Below are 27639 nucleotides of genomic sequence, written 5' to 3'. Positions count from 1 at the left end.
GACAACATTTCCTTCCTGAACAACATGACAAGAACTGGTACACGTGGGAAAACCAGCACCTCAAGGGAGCTCTGCTCAACGCTGTGAAAAAGCACAGCCCGGCTGCTGTTAGACCCCTGGCTGTACCAGCACACCCTTACCTGGCTGCAGTTTACAGGAGTTACTCTGAAACCATTCATCAAAACAGGCAGAAAGGGTAACGAGCACACAACATGTTGGCACAGTTAGAGTAAAGCTGTGAACATACAAGCAGAACCACAGAGATTGCTCATTTAAATAAGGTTAAGGTAAAAAAAAGGTCAAGTCATTTGGAAGCTAAAGGAACAGAGCACTCATCCTTCTGCGGCAGCGTCATCCTCCTTGAGCCTGCTCCCTCACCACACTGCCTTGGTGTGTCCCCTCTGTACTGCTCAGAAACCAAAATCAGGATGGGAATTATTTTTTTTTTGTGTAACTTGGAGCCTTTAAGAATTAGATGCAATACATGTGCTACACGTCCTAGACTTTTATAGTCAACTGAATGGAGAAAGCGCTGCCAAAGGATGAGTCAACCAACCTAGTTTTGATGCATATCCTACGATGAGATGACTCCCCCTCAGGATATAATTATGCTACTCTCTTTGAAGCCAAAGTGACTATGTCAAACATCTGCACCTAAGGATTTGACAGTTAAGTCAGAGCAGCCTGACTTAACACCTTAGACTAAGGTATTGTCCCAGAAGCAGTCAGTAGGAAAAGATCAGGAAAAACCATACAGAAATGAAATGACCTGCCCAAAATGATGCAGCACAGTCAAGACTGACATAGTAGGTGGCAGTAAGAAATGAAATCTAGAACATTACAGGATCAATAATGCCAAAGAGAAATCTTTTCCACTGACTTTGGGCCAGGCCCAGAGTGTTAACAGGAGAATCATCAGCCCTGAAAGAGTCAGAACAAAAGTGGGCACAGAAGCAAGCTGTGAATACACACCATTCTGTCTCATCCTTTTATCATGTACGTTCAGCTTACAGAAAAGAAACCTAAGTTGAAAAATTATACAGACACTCCTCTTCACTACTTTCTTTCCTTGTTTTTTTTTCCTTTACCTTTCGTAGCAATGCTCTTGGCAAAGACCAGCCTATGAAAATGAGATAACTGGCTATTCCTTTGCTGTAGTTTTACCCGAGCTTTCATTCACTGTTAACGATCTGACAGCCATCACGCAGCACTTTTTAATATTATGCAATGCACTTTTCAATTAAGCAGGAGGCTGCGTATCTCTGCTCTGTATCCCCAGTGGTTTCAAATAAGCTTTGCACTCGTTCTGTCTCCAACACTTGTTTGGCACAACAGTAATTTTTCCAGATGAGAAAGAACCCAGTGATCATAAAGAATGAATTATTTACAGAAAGATCAGTACATTCCACGTCAAGACTTCACTAATTGCATTTAATTGGAAGTATCACACTGAACATACACACAATGCTCTTCAGGTTCATAAAAGCCTTAAGTGCTTTTAAATGCTACTGAAAAAAGGAAAACGCCCAGAGCTCAGTAGCAGAAAACAATACCTGGCACTTCTAGAGCATTGACTCAAACCAAGTCAAAGTTAAACAAGGCTAAAACACATCACTTGCTAATTGGTTGATGCCCTTTTCTAATGGGTATGTGGTACCATAAAAAGCTTAAAAAATGGATGTGTCTTGCAAAATTCTTACTGGGCTACACAAACACCGTTACAAAACCTCTGTTTCCAGAGATCAGATGAATATCAGTACAGAGAGAATAAGTAGGATTTCCTATACTATTTAGATTTAAAACATAGAATAACAAACACTGTCTGCAACAAGAACATGTACCCATAATAGGGTAGCTAAATTCTGGAACAGGTTGCCCAAGAGATGTTAAGGAACCTGCATTCACAGAGATCCTTGAAACCTGACTGGCCCCAAGCAGCCAGACCTGACTTTGAAGCGAGTCCTGCTCCAAGCGGGAGTCTGGACCAGAAATCTCCAGAGGTCCCTTCAGTGTTACTGTGATTCCACGTACATCAACAGATAAATGGAAAGCTAACCTTGTGAGATAAAGTGGAGGAGTATACGTAAATAAGGACTACCACAAACATTCATAAAGATGTTAACAGCTTTTATTTCACTGGTGCAAGGCCCATGTGTCACCCACCACTCACCAACATCAAAACAAAACATCATCTTCTATAAAACAGTTTCAGAAAATTCAAAACAAAGTAACAGTGGCTATAATAAACTTCATACAATACTGCAAATCACTTTGTGTCATCCAAACAAGGACAAATCAGTTTCTAGCATACATGGCTTTTTTTCCCACCCCAAAAAAAAATACCAGCACAACTCCAATACATGCCTCACACCCGGTAACACGTAGCATCACTCCATGACATTGATAGCTGTTCGTGCTTAGAACTAGTCATCAATTCACCCTACCAATATCATAAAATACAAAATGATATGAAAAACCTACATTTACAAAGTACAGTCCCAATCCTGCAATCTAATCCATTTGGGCAGGTACCTGTATCCATTCCAACTCCCCTGAAGGCAATGTGGTATTTAGTGCTCCATTGCTAAAGATTTGATTGCAGAATCAGGGCACAAGCAGTAAAACACTGCCTTGTTCTTCTAGATTCAGTTTCAGTAGTATTTGCACAACCTCCTAAACCAAGACTTACCTATTTTCAATTACCTCACATTTAGGAAGAAAGAAGGATAGGCTTTAAAGTCAGCAGAGAAATGGCTTTTACTGAAATGACTTGGGGCTGTGAAGTTGTGCCTTAGTGCACGGTGGTGATCCAAATGCTTCCAAGAGATAACCACGTTTGGCTTCAGTATTTACAGTATCTGTTGCCTTCCTCTGCTTTACATTAATTTCTCCACCAGCAAGGTATCAGAGATCTTGTTTCCATTAGACGAGCATTATGACATGACTCCAAAAACAGGATTATGACGACAAATACTAGGACCATATTCTTCATAGTCTTTCTTGGTGTGACATACTTGGAAAAACTCTGGCTGTGAAAATATAAAACACCCCCCCCCCCAAAAGCATAAGAATATATCAAGCCGAAAAAACAACAAACAAATTAATACTTTAACATTTTTGTAGATTGTAGATGGTGTATTACATTTTTGAAATAGAATAAAAATAGAAATATTAGGATATGAATACAGTCAATCAAGAAAAGTTTGTCTGGACAGAAGATTGCTTTTAAACACAGCAATAAGAAATCCCACTTCAGAGATAGGAATTGCTTCCACTTTCCTGCATTTGCTTCTCCCTTAGGTTTAAGGCCATTGATTTGGATCTCATGTTCCTGAAGCCCTAATTGATCTCTAGTGTTGACTGCAAGAATGAAGGGACTATATTGCAGCTATCACATAAAACCTACCTAAGAATCATGTCAAATCATCATAGCCTTATTCAAATAAATCTCCCACTTGCCCTGTACAAATTTTACTGAGATAAAATTTGAGTAAGGATTCCAGAACATGACACGGTTTAGGCTGGCACAATGCAAAGGTTTAAAACTTAGTACTCCAATCAAATATACCCAGAAGACAATATGCAATTAAAAAGAATTCAGAACAATTTTAATAAAGACTTACTGTTGAAGCCAGCATGGAACCACCAAACCAAACTGCATAACGCTGCATGTGATGTGTTATCACTTGAACTTCAACTGGTTTGGGCTAAGAAAAAACAGTTTGTATTTAGTTGGTTTACATTTTCTGGCAAAATCATTACTAGCTGAAAATGCTCAGACCCAGACATCTTCACCCCTCCATTCACATCACTGTCTCCCACTTATTACTCAGTCAGCCATGCTCCCTCGGAGACCAAGTCATAAATTCTTAGTCATTAGTATACTGAAGGACACAACAGTTAAATCCCTCTTGTCTACTACTAATATCACGTATCTCCTAGAAGGGAAACCAGAGATGTCCTTAGAGGCTGCTCACAGTAACTTTAAGATTCCTGTGAAGATGTGTCATACATTGGGAGGGTACCAACACGTTTAACAATGCATACATATATACTACTCATTTTACAACACTGCATTTTCACTATTGAGGTGAAAATTCTGAACTTTATTTCTTTCACTACTCATGGAATTAACACACTTGAAGTTCTTACTTACTTTTATCCGACCACCACTGAGTTCTTCACTAAGTCGCAATCTCGCATCCACTACTCTCTTCAAATCCCTTTGCAGTCGTCGTCCAAAGTCCCTGAACATCGTGGATCCTCCTGAGAGGACCACATTCTGTGCAGAGAATAGACACACTCTTTAAATCCACTTTCAAGCGGGTTTCCCAGAAGCCAGCTTTGCAGAGGTGATCATTTGGACCTTAACATCATTAGGAAGCTGACAAGCTACACAGAATACGTTAAGCATTGCTCAATTTCCATAGGAGGTCCATGGTCCCCTATTTTCTTTTTTCCTCCTTTAAAGAAGAGTTTTATGTAGAATACATTATTACAAAAGAGAATGGTTCCACTGAAATGTTGAGCTAGTACCCTACATGTGCACGGCAGCAGAAATAAAACACTACAACAAAAAGTTTCCCAGGGATGCTCAGAGTAAGCAGTTTTAGCCCTGATGCCAAATAAGTCTCCAGCCATGTTACACTGCTGTCAGTGTATTTCCAGAAGCTGTAACGTTATCTAGAACTCAGTTATACTTTTTAAGAGTGAAACTCCTAAACATAGCAACAAGCAAGTCCAATAATTCTTTAAAAAGAGGTACCACACTTCCAAAGAGGACAGCAAAAGGTACAATGGCTTTCACTTCTCTTGTCCACACCTGCTTGTCTGGTATTAGTTTTCAGAGCAGAAAATAGATAGAGATCAGAAAAATTTTTTGCTATGATTGAGGTGAGGCACTGGAAGAGGTTGCCCAGGAAAGTTGTGGATGCCCCATCCCTGGAGGTGTTCAAGGCCAGGCTGGATGGGGCTCTGAGCAACCTGGTCTGGTGGGAGGTGTCCCTGCCCAGGGCAGGGAGGTTGGAACTCAATGATCTTTAAGGTCCCTTCCATCCCAAACCATTCTATGATTCATTATACACAGGTCAAAGGATTATCCCTCAGTAATAGTTTTTGACACTGCAGACCAAGACTAAGCACATAATGAAAGAATCCCTAAAACACTGTTTTCAGCCAGGAAGCCTGCACACAGATATGAAAAGTCAAAGACATGCATAATAAGCACTCACACTTGCAGGGTGCAGAAGCAACTGCTTAGATTTTAAGCAATAGATAACAAGGAAAATCTAGTTTGTAATTTGTAAAGTGAGAAGAAAGCTGTTTGTTTATTCATGAAAAAAAAATCTCTGCACATCATAAGAACTATTACAGTAGGAAAAACTCATTTCTTCACAGCTTCAGATTACCTACAGTATAAAACAGTGCAAAACAAGGCAGGTGTACTAAAAAAAAAAGCACACATGCCTGTAACATTACTGAAACATTTCCCAAAAGAAAGAGAAGGACAAAGAAAAGGAAAGGAGCCATATGTATAGGCAGGAGCAAGAAATCACAGTTGGTCCTAAAATTAAAGCAGCAGGGACATTTCCCCTACTCCTCCCCAAACATAAGAACATCTCTTCCCCTGCCTCAGCTCCACATGGCAAAAGAAAATTGCTAATGGGGAAAAAAGACAACATCCAACCTGAGTGATGAAATAGCAATTAAAAAGATGCCATCAGAAAATATTACCTGGAGATAATGAAGCTGGCAAAGACGGTGAAAGCAATAATTTTATTCAAAGCAAATTAAACTTCAAGTATACTCCATAAAGTGGACAATGCTACCACCAAAAATAGATTTCAGAATACACCTGAAAATAATTGTTTGACTACATCTAGACACCAACTCATGCAACTATAGATAGCAGTAACATTGGGAGGATCTTTTATCATTCCAGGGTTAGAAGTTATCAGGTTAGACCTTCCTCAGATTATGATTATTCAAGTATCTTCTACACACTGAATGAAGTTTAACAATAATAGTGGTCAAGGACAACAGGAACACTAGAATATACTTGTTGAGAAGGTGAGTCACCTCATTATCACATATCTGGACAAGCCTGACCAAACAGAATTTTGGATAGAAGTACCTAGGTGACACCAACTGCCATTATAAGATGGCTATTTGTACAGTTACAGTTTCCCTGCTCATAGCACTTCTTGTCAGCACTGGGCCAAATCTGTGCTAACTCTTTAATAGAAGACTGCTCACATATGGGCTTTAGTAAGTTATCACAAATCAGCAGGTCCGTCTCCTGCAAGGTCAGAAGCCAGGTAGTCTTCAGTCACAATGAAAGCAGAATCCTCACACGTTCCCCACCCCTCAAACACACCCACTACTTACAGAGGACTCAATGAAGGTGGGAAAAGACCATCAGATTAAAAAAAAAAAAAAAAAAAGAAGAAAAAAAAACCCACAAAACAACCAAGAAGCCACTCCCCACAGCAAATACCTTCTGTACAATAATTGAGTGCAATACACCACAGTAACTCCAGTAACCACACAACAAAAAAACCTAACAATGAAGCACTCTAAATACATCTGTGGAGAAAGCTTACTAGTGATGTTTGGGTTTTCAGCCTGCCTGAGAATTCTCTGGCCTCCCAGAAAAAGACATCAAGGAAGTTAGGATTTAAGTATCTGTTTCCAGCTGATTCCTTTAAACAAGATTTCTTCTGATCTTACTCTGCTCAAAGACACTTCGGCTCATTTAACAGCTCTAGGCAGACCACAGGTTTCACAGCTAACACTGATTATCATACCATCTAGCAGAAAGAAGTTCCAGCTGATTTTTACTCTTATAGCTAGCTGGTTGAAAATTTAAGTTGTTTCAAAAGAATGCATTCTCTTAGAAGAGAGGCTTGAAGACCTTCCACACACCTGACACAGCTAACCACAAGTAAATAATGGAAGTAGACGGTTTCTGGAAGGAAACTAGAGGGTCAATACCAATCATCTCAGAGGGCTGGCAAGAAATTTTTCACTTCTTATCCATACCTTTGCTTTTCTTATGAACTCCAGGGTATTGAGTTTTTCTCCATACCGTTTCTGGTATTATACCTGTACAGTGCAATGCTGCAGAGATATGAAGCTACCTAACAAAACAATCCAGTTAATTTAACCTTCTGGAATTTTTATGTAAAGCATCTTCTGCAGAACTCAGCACTACCAAAACACAAGGTCCTGAACGGGTTTGTGCATCTTCCTACTGTACCTCGTAACACAGTATAAGTGCACTCTCAGCTGGACACTTCAGATTTTGCAGCACCAAACTGAGAACCATCCACTACTTCTCTAGTAAATATGAACTTCAACAACACATCCCAGTATTCCCTCCGTCCAAATAATAGCCTCGATTTAAGTTGGTAAATATGACAAAACTACACCAGCAGAGACATGTAATGAGAGCAATATATGATGTTACTAAAAATTATTATGGGTAAAACCTGGAAGGTTCATAAGATGAAGCCAAGCACTTCAGGAGCAAGAGAATCAATTAAGCTATATGCCTCTGATAATTTAATTAAAACAGGGCAATTCTTGCCAACGTTGTAGGGAAAGTAAAAGGAGAAATATTATCTATATCAAACAACATACATCTAACAAAGGAGTAAATGTATTTTGAGAAACACTTATATTAAAAAGTTTGACTTTTAATGAATAAAGAACAATTTATGTTTCCTTAAAATCATGGTTTTGAAAGTTAATTTAGCAGTGTGAGTACTAGCAGAAGATTTCAGCATGACTTATGGTCATGCTGTTTGGAGAAATATATCTGCACTCAGACACAAAAGTAACCACAAAACACTGCAGATGTATTGAGCTACTGTTAAACCAGCTAGCATGGGTAATGGTATACATTTAATTACAGGTGTGATAGGAAAATATAGGGCTTCTCCTCAGTACTCCTGTGCTGTTAATCACTTGGGGCTTCCACGTGAGGTAGCAGGAATACCTTTCCTTTCCCTTGTCTTATCATCAGTGCCAACATGATGCAGCTCTAACAGCCTGACAGCCTCTCCACAGAGCCTCCCCGCTCTGTCCTTAGTAATTAATAACTAACATTGTCATTTTGCTGAAGCACAGATAAGCCAAAAGTCAGTTGAACACTATCCAGTCTTCGGCTTGAGGATACCTACAATTTTCAGAGAGGAAAGGCAGGAAGAGGGTTGATGCAGCAAATAAGCTGTATTTCTCCCTGCAGCTGGCAGGTGCCGGCCGGCACACAGCAGTCTGGCAGCGCCATCTACACACCACACAAAGGATTTACCAGCAATTCCAGACAGAAGTGATGTTCGGGGGATGTTTACCACCCCCTTTAGCCTCCCGCACCCCACATCTCTCCAGGCTTTGAGGATAGTTTGTTATGAGCTGGGCAGTCAACAGTTTAACCTCCTGAGAGAACGCTGATACAAGCGTATTCCAAATCTTAACTGTATCAGCAAGGTCAAGCTCGCTATTGTCCACAATAACTGCACATCCAGCTAAGAAGTCATCTTCTTTAAGGAAAAGAGACAGTATCATTAAAATCCTGTCTCCATTCAACCACTTTTCCATGAAAACCTGGATGGTTTATCTACAATAAAACACCACACTTGCCAATACGCTGCAGTCCCCACCTCATGCAATGTTTTCAGCTTGAGACACTGGCTCAAAAGTTTCAGATCACGGACATTACAACTTGATCTGTCATTATTTGACTCATGAATATTTAAACATGCTTGGCTAGGATCTTTCAGAGATGTTTCTGACAGAATTTACCTCGTTTCAGATGTCGCTTATCTTAAATTCTTTCATTCATCTATTTGTGCCAAAAACACAGCAGAGAGAAGTTGAAAGAAATCAATTATGAGGACAGTCAATGACCCTACACTTACATCCTTTCAACTGGGAGAAGGCACAGGCCTCAGAACTGCCAATACTGTTCTCATCTCCTGTTTCCATCTAAACTCTGGAAGTATCTGGGGAGAGACTCTGGATGGGGAAAAAGGAAGATGAAGTAGAGTGTGGAGTAAGACTGACAGTTTCTGAACCTGTTATCAACAAAAAATACCATTTATTAGAATATCAAGCAGTTTTTACAACTTCTGAAAGTCCTTTTTCTATTTTTAAAGTTATTATAACTGTATTCACCAGACAACTGTTAAATTCAGCTACTCTTTTTTGACACTAAGAGCCAAAACTTGTGCTCTAACTGATAAACATTAGGAAAAGTTTCAGAGCCTTTTTCAACCTGGAAAGAGGTTTTTAAATAGCAAGTAGTATTGAAAACATTCTAACATCTAAGCCTAAAAAGCTAATATCTATTATGGCTATACCACAGAGCAGATGTTTCCCATTGATGCAAGATGGGTGTGCATTAGTTGCACTGTACTTAGTGGTACGCTCATAGGAACCTGAGAGCTGGGGGAAAAACCCTGTTTTTCTGGAGACCATGGCCCCCATCATACTACTGGTTTCTCCCTTTAATTTTTTTGCATTTAGCTATACACATTTCTTCCTAAAGAATCCTAAGAGTGATGCAATGCCTCGCCAATTCCCATAAGAGCTTTATGGCATTTCTAGCTGCATGCAGGACGGGTCATTTTTCAATGGGATTCAACACACAGGAAAGATCAACATAGCAAGGATGCCAGATTATTTCAGCCACGTGGTGAGATCCAAAATTACTCCTCCATCATTTCACCTGAGCACTCACTTTAAATTTCATCCTGCTTTCTGAAGATTAGCATTTGTTTAAAAAAACAAAACAAAAAACCCCAACCACACCCTAATTTCTTCAAACTTCAATGCAAGTCCCCTGGTTTCAAACCCAGCAGCCTACCTATCTTCTTCATTTTATCAAAAAGCAGCTCATCCCAAGGAATCCAGAAGTCTCAACACTGTGTTAGAGACACAGAGGCAAAATTAGACTATAAATCATTTCTTCCAAGCAATCACATTAATATGGTGTTATCATGGGAATTAAAAGAATGCATTGCTGCCAACCATTACACAATTTAAAAAAGCTTCATCACATGTGAAAGAATGTTTTTGCTGTTGGTATTGAACAGCTACAAGATACAGGATCCAGCTGAAGAAGTCAGTCTTACGAAGGTCCTGCTGGTGCAAGCATCAACCTAAGGTAAGATAACCAAGACCCTACAAGAGCTGTTGATCAGATTGGGAAACAGATACACTGGCAATAAAACTAAACAAGAGAAATACTATCGTACTTCAAAAGATGGGTTGTGAAACAATGCTTCAAAGTGTACATACCACATATAATCTGGAAGAAGGGTATTTGCAGGTGTTCTCTGCAGGAACACTAAGGCAGAATCCAGACAGATTTGATGGAAACCCAGCTCCCAAGCACAGGGCTTTGGGCTGGCCACCACACAGCAGCGTGGGCAAGCAAAACGGATAAACCACAGAAACTAAAAGAAATTATGAGGGCATTTCTGCACCTATACACTGCTTTAAACAAGAACAGAGATGCTCCTCCCTTTGCAGTGACCTTGCTGAAAGAAATAACAACTATTAACATTAGTAACTATTGACCTCTCTCATTACATTCAAGAAGTAATTGTGTAACATTGGCTTAATTAAGTGTAATGACAAACAGAATGGAAAAACAAAGTCTCAACCAGTGGCAAGCCAAGGGAAAGTTATTTGTCTGCTGTTTACAGTGAGGAAAGAGTAGCAACCTCAATAACCTCAAGTGTTTCTAAATAACACTTTGCAGAAGGCAGTACTAATCCCTACCAAGCAAGGAAGCTATTGCTCTACAGCAACTTTGGCCTTTCAGGGCAAAAAGCACAGACCCTAAGCAAAACCAGAATGAAGAGTTTCCTAAAACCTTCTGCAACATACCTAAGCCTGAAGTTACTGAAGACATCTACTGCAAAATTCACTCCACGTATGAGCTTCTTAAGTAGTTTAACTTCCCGTTTTACCCCGCTCCACAACTTTGCTCTGAAGCGCTGTGTCTCATTCTGGATCACAGAGTATGTTTACTTCACATACAAGTGAAATAGACTGCCAATTTTTCTGAGTTCTGAATCACCCTGAGATATGACTTAGTTGAAACATAACGTTCATTCAACGTTCAATGAAACTCAACGTTCATAGTGAGGAAAATTACCACCTTTTCTTGAGCAAACGAACTTCTTCATGCTATTACTTTATGCTGTTATTTCCAAAAGGGCACTGGCAGATACAAGTCAAGACTATGAAACAAATATAAGTATTTAAAACCACTGTTTAATAAAGCAGTGGGCAGAGGAGAGTGCAAAGGGTGAGACCGTAACATTACACTTCCAATGGGCAAAAGCCAACGACCTTCATGCACAAGAATTCACATTTCCAATGTCAGACACAAGTCACTTCCCTCTGCCTCAGTTCCTCGGGGACAACACGTACCGATACACAGAGTCACTGTTACAGACAACTCTTCTCTGAACAAAACAAAGAGCAGCATATATCAGGTACTCTTCATTCAGGAGTGACACTTGGCCTAAACTGAACTTTATTTCTATTCAAAGTACACATTTCTCAAAGTCGGGGAAGTGGTAGCTACATATATGCTTTATGATGATGTTGATATTTATCTTCAAATAAATGAAGTTAATCTTGCAACAATAAGACCATACCTTATATAATGGACGCCGGACATCAATGGGACAGTTCTGTATAACTTCATCAACTACATCCGAAATGGATTCCATAAAATCCGGATTAGCAAACTAAAATGAAATAGAACAGGCATTAGATTTTTCATCCCAAGAATGAAGAAACATAAAGGCAGAAGTGTGACTGTAGAGAGATTTTGTAACTGCACTTTTAAAGGGGGCAGCTGGAAATCGAAGTCAGTATTACTCCTGCTCACCACTTATTCTACATTATAACAAATCCACTTCAGTACAAGGGAAATGAGAATTCCTTTTTCTGCTGAAAAATACAGATTCTCTTCCTTTATTTATGCACTATGCACTTATTTATTGCACTTTATGCACTTATTTATTTATGTACTATGAACTTTACGTGACATAAGCTTGAGTTCTGCAATATTAAACATACTGTTACCGTGCAATGTGGTCCTGTCTTTCCTTTTAAGTGAAATCAAAAATATTAGTGTGCAAATTGAAATGTTCCTCTGTAAAAATTTTTCAACTCTACCAAAATACCTATGTTAAATTGCCACCAAAGAGTCAGATCTTGTTCCAAGCACACAAAATCTCTAATATTCAAAAAGGTGTAAATGTAAGATCTTGAGTGGAAGTCCCCATCCATGCAAGTAGCAATACAGCACTAATGTAAATTTCTGCATTTATAAATATTAGAGAGTCAAAAGTTGCTAAAGACAGTATTAAACATTCTTGGACTAGTGGCAAATTTCCATCAGCTTTCAAATAGTTCATAGCCTAGGTTTTGCCCTTTCAGAGATTAAACTTGGAAAAAATGAAATGAATTATCAATACATATAACAATATATATAAAAAATAATATATTAATACAACTTTAAAACTCTGCTAAAAGTGTAGAAACAATTTGGGATTTACATCCTAAACAAAATAAAGTATTTAACAGGATCAATAACAAAGGCCAAAACACAACAAGCCATAAGAATGATGTGAAAAATGCCCAAGAATTCAACCTAATTTCCACAGTAAGAATTAATCATGCAATAAGGTAAAACTTGAAGCCACGTAAAATAAAAGAGAAGAAAGAAGCCGTGTTGCTTCATAAGGAGAGTTCTCATCTGAATGAGCTACAGCCTGATAACTTCTCCTGAGCTCTCTACAAAGATATTGATAAAACAGCAGGGTAAAAGGAATAAGTAGAAATGAGTGTTAAGGCATCCAAAGCAGAGTATGACACGCACCCAGAATGGGGACAAGAGAACTGACGTGAAATTGCAGCCTGCTAGCAAATACCATGTGGTTGGAGGATAGCAAGTAAAATACCTAATTTAAAAAGCAGAGAAATAATCTGGGTAACTACAGACCATGAAGCCTAACTTTAAGAGTATGAAAGACTTCAGAACAAATTTTGTAAACTGAAAGGCGGCTTTTACCTAGCTAACTTGACACCCTTTGAAGTGAAGAGTTAATGAAGTCCAGTGATAAATTCTCTTTGGATGCAGTACGTATCATCTAGTGTGCTTTTCTTGTCTAGAAAGTCAGTTCAGGGTTTTTTTTTTTTCAATATAGAGCCAAGAAACCATCAAGAAATGAAGAAAATGGAAATTAGTCCTTTATCCTGTTCCTAACAGTCTTTGAAGGGACTATGGAAAGAGGGGCTATTAAAACGATGTCTGACATGGGATTCAATGCCTCCCTGTAAGATCACATGGGCAAACAGTAAGGAGGACAAAGTATTTAGCCCAGAGGTTTAATGTTGGCAAAAGATCAGATAGCTATAAACTGACCACAAAGAGATCAAGGCTGGAATTTAGACAAAAGGTGAGACAATGGAGGTTTTTAATATTCTTCCGATAGGAGGAGAGGAGACAAAGGGAAACTTCACTGTGCCAATGTGTATCTTTATTAACCTGGAATACTGTTAGAAAATTTATGTGTGTCTGCAATAAACTCAATGGAGTGCATAGGAATTGAGAGAACCTCCCCTGCTATGCTGTAACATATTAAAACTTGACTCTTTCCTGAAGATCACTCAAACTGAACTACCAAAAACCATACAGACTAGGTATTGTAATGTTTCCCAGAACTTTACGTGTTGCTTATGACCACACCAACAGAGGTTTTCATGGACTTCCCTCAAGGAAAAAGTTATCACCATGCTTCATAAATTGACTCCATATCAAAAGTCAGCATCCAAGACTTAGACTATTACCAGTGCAATGCTACCATGCAGGGTAGTGCCCAAAGGGATTGGCAACATCATCAAATACACAGTATAAAGACATACTGGTTTAAAACAATGCCGAAAGAAAGAAGAAAAATTCTATATAAAATCTCTCCGTTTGAAAAATTTCTTCTCCATTTTAGGTAGCCTTTAAAGAAACAGAGTCAAATGTTTTAAATGTTATGCCGGACATTAGAAAAATAATTATCTGCTGTGCTCATGTTTTTCTGTGCTTAAGTCCTCTGAGGCTGAACACGGCTCACAGTCAGGAGACTCACTGATATCTCACTTCCACGTGATGGCGCACTGGCTCCAAAAATGACACTACCTCCCTCCCCCCCATCTTCACTCACACAGTAAAGATTCTATAACTTAGTATTTCTAGTTCCTATTCTTACCTCAGGATGAAAGAAAATCTCAGGTCCGAGGAACCTTTCATAACCGACATCTATAACAAACTTGGTTTTGTTGATTGCGTTGATGCCTGTATACTGTTTGATCCATTTTCGAGGATCTGCGTCGTACTTGGCAAATTCTTTCACTATGTCAGGGCAAATGTAACAGTATTTCTCCTGTTAGGAAATTCCACGCATTAAAAGTTGCTAAAATATTAATTCCATTATTGAATTAAAGTACAACACCATCAGAAAATAAAAATATGTGAACATTCTTACAGATGTGGTTGTTCAACAGATGTTCTTACTCAAATGGCTACTGACAACTCAACCCTACAAGACAACACATGCAGCCTATTTGTTTTGATGAAATTGCATACTGTTTCGTCTAGCTTGGTCTTTCTCAAAAGGAGAACATGACAACCATTAGGTCTGTGACAAAAAAGTTCAATGGCAAGCTCTCATTGCAAGAACCAGACCCACACAATCACCCTACTGACATCATGTATATTTATTTTTCATTACATTAAAAAGCAAATTTTAAACAAATCTAAAGCTTAAAATCCTGACTTAATCTGCAGAACATACTCATTCCAAACAGTCTAGCATGAAGATTTGCTTCCTCTTTCTCCTTCCCCCGCACTTGATTTGATAAACCACCAGAAGCTTGTGTAATTACAATACACTGCCTACATTTGCGTTTTTAAGAGAGCCACTGGCAACTTGTTAAAGCCAAAAAATTAGCTCAAAGAATTTTATTTATAAAGAGATAAAGAAGGGTGTACCTTTATGGCTTTTGCTGTCTCCAGAGATTGTTCAGGAGGAATTCCTACCTCCCTTTCCCTTAGGAGCTGTTGAATAAAGTAAGTAATATCTCTACCCGCAATAGGAATATGTTTGATGCAACTTCCAATTACATAGCCTTCTGCCTATGGAGGAGGAGAGGAAGAAAAAGTACTTAGGGAAAAACTTGTGCGTATCCATAATTAACATAAAAACTAACATTCATTTTTATAACACTTTGTTTTGATTTTCAATTAAAAGTAAAATGTTGAAACTGTAAAATTACTATTAAAAGGTGCAACCCACTGCAAAGTGGATATTATTTTTATTTAAAAGACCTTGATTACACATGAAAACAGATACTGATTATCTGATAGATACACAAGTGATAGACAAAAAAAATCTTGCACACATTAGAAGACAAAGTCTCGTCAGATGGTCCCTTTGAAGCATGATCTGAAAAGCAAATGTCATAGAAATACACCACTTGTATCCTGTTTAAGAGTGAAAAACTAATAGGAAAAAGTATAAAATTTATTACATTTCTCAGACAAGAAAAATCAAATTAAGTACTATCTATTCATAGCACAATAAAAACAAGAAATCAATTTGCTGATTTTTTTTCAGGATGCATTTACTGAAAACACTGGTATTGCTGAACTAGTATTATTTCTTCCCTTGCTTTTTTTACACTTTTCCGAGTTTCCTATGGTAAATGCTATTTTTTCTCAGCATTTCCCTTATGAAGAAAATACTGTGAAAACCAGGTTAATACCAAAATGCGAGACAAAGTTAAAGAGAACCAAATTTTCATTCTAAAATAACTGATCATTCAAGCATACTATATGCACCAGAAATACACAAGATGACATCAGTAGAACAGATGCCAGGATGCACAGATGATTCTATATTTTTAACATCCTAACATAATTAAGCTGTTTGAGATCGACCATGTATATGAACATGCATTTATACATGCTTGTAGTTGTTCCCACACAAGCAGAGCTCACTAGCTTCTGAAATACAATAAAATCATATAGAAAGCACACATTTTCAGTTGTATTAATAATCAAAATGCAGGACATCAAAAAGGGCGTTTCTTGTCAGACATTGGTGGCATGCAGGACATCCTAAACCGTGATAAGATTTAATATTAAACAGAGCTAAGGCATCACACTAACAGAAAACAAAGCCTTTAAAAGCAGCCTTTAAAAGATGGCCTGATGATTCCTTATTGTGACCTCCCTCTACTCTGCAAATTAAATTAAATGTGTAAATAAGTTCACATAATAAAATACATACTTTTCAAAACAATCATAAGGAAGGAAAAAATCCCAAATAAAACTAAAGATTTTAAGTTCCATTTGACACTTCTTATTTAAATCTATATTAAACAAACTCTGTACTTGTCCAAACCACTGATAATTTCAAAGTACATCCTGCCACATACGTACCACAGGAATTACATGGGTCACTCCATCACCGCTGTCGATGACAATTCCAGTCAAAGTACGTTCTCCAACCTGCCGTGATGTCCAAGAGGCAGCTAAGGCCAACACTGCCTACATGGGAAAGTGTTTATATTTAGAAGCAGGCAGAATGTGCTAATTAACTGTCTCAGAAAATAACTGTTTCAAACACTTTAGATACGTGCATTCAGAAGACTATACATACTGCAGCTATACTGTACTTTGGAAGTATATATTCACTTTGTTCACCTGAACAGCAATGTAAAGTCCCGGTATGTTAAATGATTCAAACATGATTTCTGCAAGATACTCTCTGTTTTCTGGTGTGTTCAGTGGAGGCTCCGTCTGCAAAAAAAAAAATTAAAAAAAATAGAGTTTTGAAAAAGCACTTCAACAGAGTCCTGATGGTTCATGCATTGATGAGCTTGGTATGGTAATCAAACTTCTAAAATTCTCAATGCACTCAAAATAGAAAGTTTCAAATATTATTTAGTTTAAACAAAGCGTCTGAAGCTTTTCGAAAATATAATCCAACCTGCACTAGCTTGCATCACAAAATGAACAGAATTTAGTTATAATGCAGCTTTACAGATTACTTTCCTCTCCCCTTTCCTCTCTCAACCCCCACACCCCAACCCTGCAGTTGCTGAAGAAATAAGAGACATATACAGAGAAAAATCCTCCAGAGCTACTTGTGCTTGGAACATTATTTAGTTTTCCTCTTAAAAAAAATATTTTCTTACCCAGTCTCTTTAACTTACCATTAAAAAATAGTGATCCTCAGGTTCAGCTCGTAGGTATTTAAAAATGACCTGCTCCATGAATCTCTCCATGAGGTCCCAGTCTTCAACAATACCATGTCGTATAGGCCACTGAAGCAAGAAAACTTGTCAACACTCCTGACCATACAAGAATAAACAAAACCAGAAATAGGAACAGCCTAAGTCCCCAAACCCTTACATCTTCTGCAAGAATGAAAACATCTCATCTCATGGTTACCTTATCAAACCCTTTGTTCTAATTTTAATTTACAGGCATTATTTGAAGTTCTCTCCTGCTCCCAGGTACTTCAAATTGCGACTCTATCTTGCAGTACTAGAAGCCAGAATCCAGACTCTATTCCTAATACTGCTATTGCTCTATTGCAGCGCTCTGTTTTAATCTCTTCTTGTATAAATTTCATCATTTATAAAGTTGGGAATTATACTTGGCTTCAACATGCCTTCCAATCTATAAAAAGAAATAAAGACCATATAGGCTATATATTTTTCAACAAAAATTCTGGCAGGGATGATGTTTACATTTTGTTCAATGTTAAGAACACAGTTGACATTTAAGTAATACAGTAGATTGTATAAAATATTATTTTTTCCACATAATTCATAAACTGGCAACATATTGTAAGTACAAGAAGTTCTTTACTAGAGTATGGAAAATATGATTCACAGAAAAGCTGCACTGAAGACAGTCCTCCACAACACAATTGTGATATTGCCTGAAGCAAAAGTATCCAACACATTCCCCAGCTCATATGCCATATTAAGAGGATACACTTTTAGCAAGAATTTAAATATTCAGTGTTTATGACTATTTTAATAGCTAATAATTTTGAAAACTGAACAGCTGCACTGCATCAATGGATATTTACACAAGGGTTCAAGCACCAATCACATAGGACAGCACTAGTAAAACAGACATTTAGAAAAGGTAAAGCCATGAACCAAATCATGCAGCTTTTAAAAAGCAACAAAAATACTTGGCAAAAAAAGAAAATGTGTGCTTTAAATGGCTATCAAAAAGTTTTAGAACATTGCATAATAAAAATGTAAAACTTAGGAAAGACTTCTTACAAATACTGAATGCTTACCTTTGTAGCATAGGTAGGTTTATCTATGGCTTCATCTCCTATGAAAAAGTCCAGATCATCAACACCTTTCATCACCCTCCTCTGAGCCTGGTCACCTACTTTGGCTGATTCTCGGATTGCAATACCTTAAAGCAAATTCCAAACAAACCAAAATAAAATTAAAACCAGCTAAATATCAAGTAATGAATATTTATTTGCTTAAAGATTCTTTCCTAGAAACAAAAATCAGGATATAGAAAGCATAGTTTCCAGAAAGTTGGTAAGCCATCTATGGGCAAGCTAATATAGCAGAGTTCATTCTCAGGGCATCACATGGCATCGTGGTCACCCATCCCTCATTAATGTAAATAACAACTCAGAGAAAATCTTTAAAATTCTGTTACAGACTATAGCAGTCACTAAACCTGTGCAAGTGCAGCATTCCACTAGAGTTACTCTTTAAGCCCATAATCAACATGATTTTCTGAGTTTCAACTCCAGAATTAAGAGAAAGAGCACAGGAGGAGAAAATAAACTATGTACTTCAGAAATAAGTATTGGAGTCATTAACCCAGTCGGCGAGGAGGAGGAAGGGAGGAGGAGAGAAATCAATTTGCAGTGCTACAGAGAAATCTTTGGAGACACTTCTGCTTCCCATTAGCAGGCTGCAACTACCACTAAAATTATTAGATGATGGCTCCTATAGGCAAGAAGATGAGACAGCAAAACACAAATCTGGGGCAGGCTATAAATAGAAATGGAATAAAGTATTCTTAAAACATAACCTTACAGTTGCAGTTTTGTTTTAATAGGTTATAATCAGGATCTAAATAACATACAGTAGAAAATGCAGAGTAGACAGGCATCATCCACAAAAGCACCAAATACTATCAGCACCAAAAATTACTGACAGGCAAACAATTATTTTGGAAATATACCTAAGCCCCAACAAGTTCATAGTTTTCTAAAATGGGATTTCTAACAAATTCACAGGAAACTTCTCCTGTCCCACTTCTTTAATGCAAAATGTTTAAATCTTTACCAAAGGTTTAGGTTTGAATTTTTTACAATATTTAAAATAATAAGACTATAATCAGCTACATCTGGTAAAGAGCATGTCCCCTACGACCTCTTTGGCTCTTGATACCCTTTATTATTTCCTTATCTTTATGCCTTCTACTGTGAGTAGCTACAAGGCAGTCTAGATGCATTAATAAATAGTTAATTGAGTTCACAAGTAAAAGGCAGTGTTTAACATAATTGGAGATAACCATGAGATAATAGATGTCATTAAAGACATAAATACTTAGACAGTATTACTATTTATAGCATTTAAGAGACAATTAAAATCAAGAACACCAAAAAGGCATAACATTTTAAACAAGGTTAACAGACAAAAATTGTCTGCTCAACAAAAGCATGTTAAATGGGTAAAACCATTTAATTGGTAAACACACACCCAAAAAGAACATTTTCTAATAGGAAAACTTTTTTGAATATTAAACTGTCTACAGTCCCAGACAATGTAAATAAGGCAGACACCACCTGCACTTTGGTACTTAATTTGATTGGAAGCCTTCCCCAGATTATCCGGGCAGTAACCATGGTGTCAGGTAGACAGGAGGTAAATTGCTTTCTGTCTACTCAAGAGTCTTGGCAGAAAAATAATGGAGATAAAAAGGAAATTGGACTGGAGTTCTCTTCATCTTTGTCATAGCAACCAAGAGCTGATTTAATGAGCAACAGTCCTAGCTAACTGCAAACAAGGAGTTCTGTTTAGCTACACTCCAGCCAAAGATGCTAACACAACGAATACCACTTCCCAGATGGACAAGAGACTATGAAGGTTGAGTTGGGAGCTGGAAAGCATGTCAGTTCCTCATAGAACTCCCAGTGATAGCAGTGTATAATAGAATTCAGAGCGAAAAAAATTACTCACATGATGGGATAATGAACTGAGGTTCTGTATTTCCTGCATAGCCAAGTTTTGTATACCTAGAAAAAGAATGATCACAAGGTTGTCAGATGCACTTAGATGTAAAAAAAGGAAAAAAATTACTTTTAATTCACTACGCTTCTTAAGGTGAAGGCCAAACAATTGTGTACCACATCTACATTTTCTGGGTTATGCTTTCACATGTCATCCTGCAGAGAAGAAAACTCAGAAGTGGTAAATATTTCAGATGTCATTTATTTTTCAGACACCTTCAGCTTACAAATCTTGGTAGCGTTTTTTTCTGAACTATGAAATCTGAAAACTCAGCTCTTATTTTCTCCATCCTATTGACCAGCTAGGACAAAAGACAGGCAGGCCTCATTCCACCCTTTGGCAAAAGAAGGACTATGCAGATCTTACCTTTCAGACAGCCACCATGACCTAAGATGTCATTAGACTTTGCACATTTGTTTAGTATTGTCAAATATAGGGGGAAAAAAATAAGATATCTTAAGTACAAATGACATCTCGGAACTCTAGTTGCAGTCCTGTTACAATCTCCTTTTGTGTCTTGCACAAATCACTCCCATCGACACAGGTACAGTATCCATGCGTGGCAATATATACATACCACACCAAAGTAAGCATGCACTGATAAAATGCTCTAGAAATGGGCAGCAGATGGTATGAAGCACTGCCTGTCTCTTTCAACATACACATAATAGCTATTTTAACAAGTAAGGGGGCAAGAGAAAAAAAAAAAACAAGTAACTTGGGGAAGGGAAAAAAAAAAAGAAAAGGAATTTTCACATAAACCCCAAAATCTCTGCATGGTGTTACTGGTTGAGAGCTCCTTCAGGTCTTTAGCAGCCAGAAATAATTAATATCCTAGACTATGAAAATCAGTTCTAACTCCTACTGGGAAAAAAAAAAATCAGGAGCAGTTTCCAAAAAAGGAAAAAAACCCAACAAAACTAATTGAATGGTTGCAGAGATTTAAGTCTTTCTCTGATATTGTCATTAGATTAGAATAGAAGTACAATGATACCACTATTTGAAGGAAATTAGCGTTATTCACATCCATTTTTACCATGAAAACCTAAAGCCATGAAAGTCTTATTTAAGAGCAATCACAAGCTAGGTCCTAAGGTGAACTTAGGGTCTTTGTCCTACTCTCAATATTTGCAAACAGTATCATGCCATCACTAAAGCAGAGGGTTGCTTCTTCATTTGGTATAAAAACACTCATTAGGAGTCAGTTTGCTTAGATAAAGGAATCAAATCAAAACTGAATTAGCGCTGACCTTGGATTTACATATGATATCTTCGACATCTCTTCAAAGCTATAGCTTCAATAGATTTCAAATAATCTTTAAAAAAGTCGTTTTGCCTAAGGCTAAAAGACAAGGATTGTGCTTTGGGGGGCGAGGGGCAAGGGTTTGTTGTATTTTTAATCATCATTATGTGGGCATATGCTTTCAGTCTAACCAATATGTTTATGCATACTTTCTGTGACTCAAAAAATATAATCAGGACATTAAACTAGACTGATTTGTAAAGAAGGCTATTACTAGTAAATTCTTTTTTATGATTATTATCGCATAGTTTCTTCACATTTTAGAATGAGGCCTCCCTAGGGAATATTGTTAAAATTTAACAAGTAACAGCAGGAGTTACGCAGGGATTTAAGACACATTACAGAATACTTCCTCTTTGTTTCTCTCTGACATGGGTTCTGCTCAAACGCATACAGTGAAGAGCTATGAAACCATTTTTGGATTCAAGAGACCTGTTGCTAAGACTTTGGAAGAGCAATCAGGCAGTAACCTCAGAAAACAGCCTTTCAAGCCCCATTGACAAAAAACAAAGTCAATACATACACGCGTATACCTAAGCATGTAAATATGGATATATGCTTTTTATAAAAATGTTATATATGTGTGCATCTATATACACACACATAAAGTTAAAAGGTTCCTGCAATATAACCAGAACTCATTTCTTAACCTAAACTCTGGCAAAGAGGTGAGCTCAGTTCGTCGTCTTTTCCCCCTCTACACACACGCTAAACTCACACACACTCAGAGCATTAAAGAGAAAATACCCCCTAAAAGTCAACTTGGGCTGTCGGTCTGCAATAGCTTTACCTTCCCTCTCAAGTAGGGATCAGATCCCCCCGCTTTTAAAGTTACCAAAAGCCTATGGATCAATATTTTACAGATTTCAATTTTCACAAGGTGAATTAACCCCAGTTAAAACCACAGGGGTAGTTAAACCATCTATTTAGGATCAACCAAGAGACAGAGACTTGAACAAATGGCCAGGTTTCAGATGCTTTGATGAAACCAAATGGAAGGGAAACTCAAACCACTCTCACAAACACTGAGGAAGAGAAAGAAGAGAGACAATGCAGTTGGGCTGCCCTTTCTTATCCAGGAGACGCAGGACATGGTAGACTTGATCCCAGATTTTTCTTCTGCCTGGCAAGACCCGAACACATTGCACCTTCCAGAACCATACCCAAGCTTACATTAAAGTCTTTGGGTGACCCACTTCCAGGACCTCCTACAGAGATTGTTCTCTTTTATACAAGATATTTAAATATTCATTGACCTGAAAGGCTCTGGACTTAAACAGTTAGAGAGGTTACCTGGTCTCCAGTCCCTTCCCCAATGAATATTTAAGCATCTAAAACGTGGTTTTCTTTCTCCTGGGTTACAGCCTAGCAGACTAATGGTAATGCAACGTCTTGTGATCTGTAAATTACAGAGAAAGCTGTAGGGAATGCATAGATAACCAGTATTCCAACTTCATTTCATTAAAAGTAGCAGATTTATTGCCAGTGAGATAGGAACCTACTGGAAACTCTCCAGAATATAGGATACTGGAGACTGCATTACAGATTAGCAGAAAAATGATCCAAGAGACCAAGGCTATTTTTTGCAAGGGGATTTGAAGTGACTATTCATTTAAAATAAAAAAAAAAAAATCTAAAAATTGTATAATGTTCAAACAAGTAGTTTCTGAAAATAAATATCATTCTCTACCATATCCTGGTTTTCCCAGGTGATTAGTTAGTACACAAATCATTTCACCAGCTTTTGCTTGAGGAATAATTAAATCCTAACCCCCTTCTTTTCAGAGATCCCACCATGAAAAAAATGGAAAAACTTAGGGAGAAAAATGACTGCAAAGATGTACAAATGGACCAAACTTGGAAGCAGATATTGCACCCTCAAACATTTTAAAGAGCGGGGATATATTTGGGAAAATTCTTACTAAAGCATGAGAACAACATAGTTTAGGCATATAGAATCACAGACTCAGGCAGTTGCTTTGTCCATCTCAAAATACGAAACATCTAATTTTTTTTCTCTGGACAAATATGCAAAAGACCAAAGCCCAGCTGTGAACATTTCAGTATTTTGTCAATTTCTATTGCTTTTTGGTCCAGATCTTTAAAACAATGTGTTATGTCCACAAAAAAAAAAAAAAAAGGCTTAGAAGAAATAGACATTAAGTGATTGAAATCAGCAAAATGCTTTAAGAAAGTCCTGTAAACAAACAAAAAAAACTTCTGTATAGAGAACACTTTCTCTGACAGCTAAGATGCTAAATAACTAACAGTTATTACTGCCAGGACACCTGTGATGTGACACTGCCATAAACAGACTGTATTATCATTATCACAAATACGCCTGAGAAACCCACAACACAAGGTCTTCATAAAAACGTGGAAAGGCACATTTGAAATGAAGGAGGACAAGATGAAGGAATGGGAATGAAGAAAAAACGGATGCAGGAAGAAAGATCAACCCCCCTCAAAAAAAAAAAAAAATCTATTATGTCAGCTCCATTTATCCAATAGCACCAGGAGTCCCTGTAAGAATAAAGTGTACGTTAGAGCCACTGCTTTTTCTGAGTCCAGCACTTTACAGGACTGAAGCCTGTGATTATAAAGAACAGTTAATTAACCGAGGCTCCTTAGACCCAGAACAGCAATTTGCTTGTTCAAAAGTCACACATGAAAAGAGCAGAGGTAATAATTGGCTAAAGAAACTCATCTAACATCAGAAATATAGTAAAGAGGGGGAAACTGTAACACGTTCAGAGGTTCCAGCTATTTTAATAGCCCAGCAACAATAACAACCACCACCTGAAACTTCATGTTTTAAGATGCGTCCTGCTCACTTCTCCCAAAAATCAAGTATTTACTTCTAAGCTCATCAGTAAGACTTTGCCAAAGTAATTTTTCCTTACTAAAAGAAGAGTGACTACAATAAAATACACCCAAAATAGAAATATTCCTTAGTGTCTGCAAATACACACACTGAAGAGGAGAGAGGTATTTTAAGACATCTTTGTTTCGCACACCCACCTACTAGCATTCTGATGTCCCACAGCTAAATGCCAGTTAATAAAACTAGTTATGAAGTTTAAAGCTACTTAAAACAGCAACACCAAAAAGGCCTGGTAGTCCTAAGAAACTAAAAATAGCATGCCCTTCTCCACAAAAAGACCGATAGCAATGTGTAAACTGATCACGAGGAAAACCTCATGTGAAGAAAATGAAGATGTAAGTGCATCACAATCAAAGTAGGACAGGTCATCTGCAAATACTAATGGAAAAGATGACACCAAATTATTGCTTTCTGCAAATTCGTGAATAAAGAGTGAACAGTTTATTACAAAGAAAGTTCAAGTCATCTGTCCAATCCTGTCCTGCTATGACAATACGTTTCTCACTAAAGAGACCTATTGTCTGTACCTATTGTCTGTATACCTGTCATTGCTTTTTTTTTTTTAAAATTCTGGCATTTTACGTGACTGAGGCCCATGGCTGCAGACAACAGTAAATTAAACCAGGCTCCTTACGCACAAAACAACAACAACAACAAAGAGAGTCTTTTCACAAACTTCTTAAATCCCCTTACACAAAAGGAAGAGAGATTAGTTCCTGGACAAAGCACTTCATTCACTACCAGAGATCCAAGTAGAAAAGTGTATTTTATATACGTAATGTTCCAGAGTACATGTCTGCATATACCTTTTCCTTTCCGCTATGCTCTTCCAAGTTTTTCATCTGAAAGCCCTTTCATGAATAATTTGAATGAATTGTTTGAAGCTTGTAACCCAAAGTAGATTCATTCTAACAATAAGAAGGTTTTCAGCCCACACAGAGGAAAATTCCAGATTGCGTATCAATGAGTCAAGCTACTTCTGGCTGCCTTGTTTCAGACTCTTATTTTTTCTTGAGTTCTGTAAGATAACTTATTTCAAATTCAATCTCATTGCTGAAAAGTCTTCCACATTTGAGTGCCCTGCAATGAAGTCAAACAGAAGTCCCACCAGCAGAGACACCACATTCTCTCATAAGAATTAAGACCATTTGGAGTCATGGAAATGCAAAGTTGCATCATCTGGGGACTATCCAAACCCTTCCTGAAGCAAACTGACACACACACACAAACCCCACCAGTCTTTTTAAAGGGATCCACTAGAGCTCCCATTTCTCTCCTTGAAAAACTCTTCAAAACTTGGAGTAATATTCCTGTAACACCAATAGTTCTGTGCAAAACAGATATTTAAAATATCTTCAGCAAATAAATAAAAAGGAACCCAGGAAACTACCAAAGAGTATCTAATGCACATACAGAATTACCTGCAAGATGGAATGTGGTCTCTATTCTGCTCCTAGAGTTTCCAGCTACGGACTCCAGTATTCCCCATTGAGGGAACAAAGCTGAGACTCCTAAAAGTTTTGTGACAGCTTAATATAGATGTATTTCAAAATATGAAACACTTTTTCAGGAAAAGACCATCCCATCATTGAGAAGTGTTTCCTCTGGTTACCTAGGGGGTTGGGTTTTTTTATTTAGTTTGGGTTTGTTTTTCTCAAGATGACTCCGTTTTGGAAATTTTAAAGGTAACTTTCCAAGCATTAAAGAAATTGAAGCAGTGCTGCAAATTCCCCACAGAGGAAAGATCTATTATTTCAATAAATTAATGCAATCAGTGACACTGATGCAGAGCCTGACAAATAAAGTTACTGGCTGAATTCTCTCCTCCTCAGAGCCGTCTGTAACTGTTGGGCCAAAAGAAAGCTCTTAGGAAAAGCACACCACATATTCAGTATCACCTTCATTACAGCTCCCTCTGACACCTCCCACTCCTGAGGCACAGCAGAACTGGTCTATCCGATGGTGAATGGGTCTTCTCCAGCCACAGACAGGTAGGAAAGACCTGTTCCTGAAACCCCTCCCGAGCACAGACTCTGCAATTCAGATTCATTTTAGTCCTCAAAGACTTCAGTTACAACTCGTTGTGGTTGGGCTAAACGCAGAATAACCCTCACACCGATTTGACAGTGGTGAAGAAGGGATGACCTAATGAGCAAGAAACATCACTAGGGTCAGACAGCCAGCTCTCATCTCATTGCCGGCTGGAGGTGACACCTGGAAAGGTTCGGGAAGACACACGCACAGCCTCGAGGCACAGGCAGATGCCATCCATCGCCGGTCCCGGAGCTGTGTGTGCAAGGAGGAGATGCTGCAACCCGGCAAGTGCATCTCACCAGCCTCCGGACCATGCTCCGTGCCGGTCCGCAGCCTCCAGGCAAAGCCAACGACTGTCCCCTCTCTCCAGGCAGTCCCTTGAAACGAGCCAGCCCCAACTTGAGCATTATAAGCACGCAGTAGTTTGAAGTCAGCGCACACGAGCAAAAATTGGACCCATGAGGAGAGAAGGGCACAACAGAAACACAGGGCGCCCGGGGGCACACGGCCTGCCCGGGGCACGGCCGGACCGCCCTGCTGCCAGCTCCCAGCAGGGAGGCAGGGCAGGAGGAGGAGGCTCCTCGGACGAGGGCGGGGGGCAACAACGGCTGCCCCAGCGGTGCAGGGGCCCGGAGGACGGAGAGACCCCCTGTCCCAAGGGCGACAGGCCGAGAGGGGACCGGGACACACGGCAGGAGCCCGGGCCGGTGTGAGGAGACGGGACTCCCCAGTGCGGACCCTCGGCGGCAGCGGGAAGCGGCTGAGGGCCGCGGGCACGGCGGAGACACCCCCCGTTCCCTCAGAAAGGGGACTGGCAACGCCGCCCCCCTCCTCCTCCTCCTCCTCCCCGCACTCACCCGGTGCCTCCGTCTATCACGCAGGGGGGCAGGTAACTCGCCATGCTGGGGAGCCGGCAATGCGGGCCCTACGCCACCATCCAGGCGGCCGCCACAGCCGGCTCCCCCGGCCCGGCGCGGCGCAGCGCGGCCTCAGCGCATCGGCGGCGGAGCGGCCGGCGGCACCATGCAGCCGCCTGTCAGCGCCG

The 27639-nt window shown here is 38.8% G+C and overlaps 1 protein-coding gene across 1 annotated transcript; it reads right to left on the bottom strand.

The window, feature by feature from the left end:
* Positions 1 to 2110: 2110 nt before the first annotated feature.
* On the bottom strand, positions 2111 to 27639 carry ACTR3B (ARP3 actin-related protein 3 homolog B (yeast)). The gene is made up of 12 exons (XM_014945142.1): positions 27452 to 27639; positions 20323 to 20378; positions 18405 to 18529; positions 17299 to 17409; positions 16787 to 16882; positions 16523 to 16630; positions 15071 to 15214; positions 14289 to 14462; positions 11676 to 11768; positions 4157 to 4282; positions 3624 to 3707; positions 2111 to 3029 (listed from the first exon to the last, which is right to left on the bottom strand). The coding sequence occupies exons 1-12, from the start codon at positions 27493 to 27495 to the stop codon at positions 2934 to 2936; spliced, it is 1257 nt and encodes a 418-aa protein (XP_014800628.1). The 5' UTR covers positions 27496 to 27639; the 3' UTR covers positions 2111 to 2933.

The sequence above is a fragment of the Calidris pugnax genome, unplaced genomic scaffold, assembly GCF_001431845.1.
Source record: "Calidris pugnax isolate Ruff unplaced genomic scaffold, ASM143184v1 scaffold54, whole genome shotgun sequence".
Lineage (NCBI taxonomy): Eukaryota > Metazoa > Chordata > Aves > Charadriiformes > Scolopacidae > Calidris > Calidris pugnax.
The sequence above is the reverse complement of the archived record's forward strand: the minus strand, read 5'-3'. Positions and strand labels throughout refer to the sequence as shown.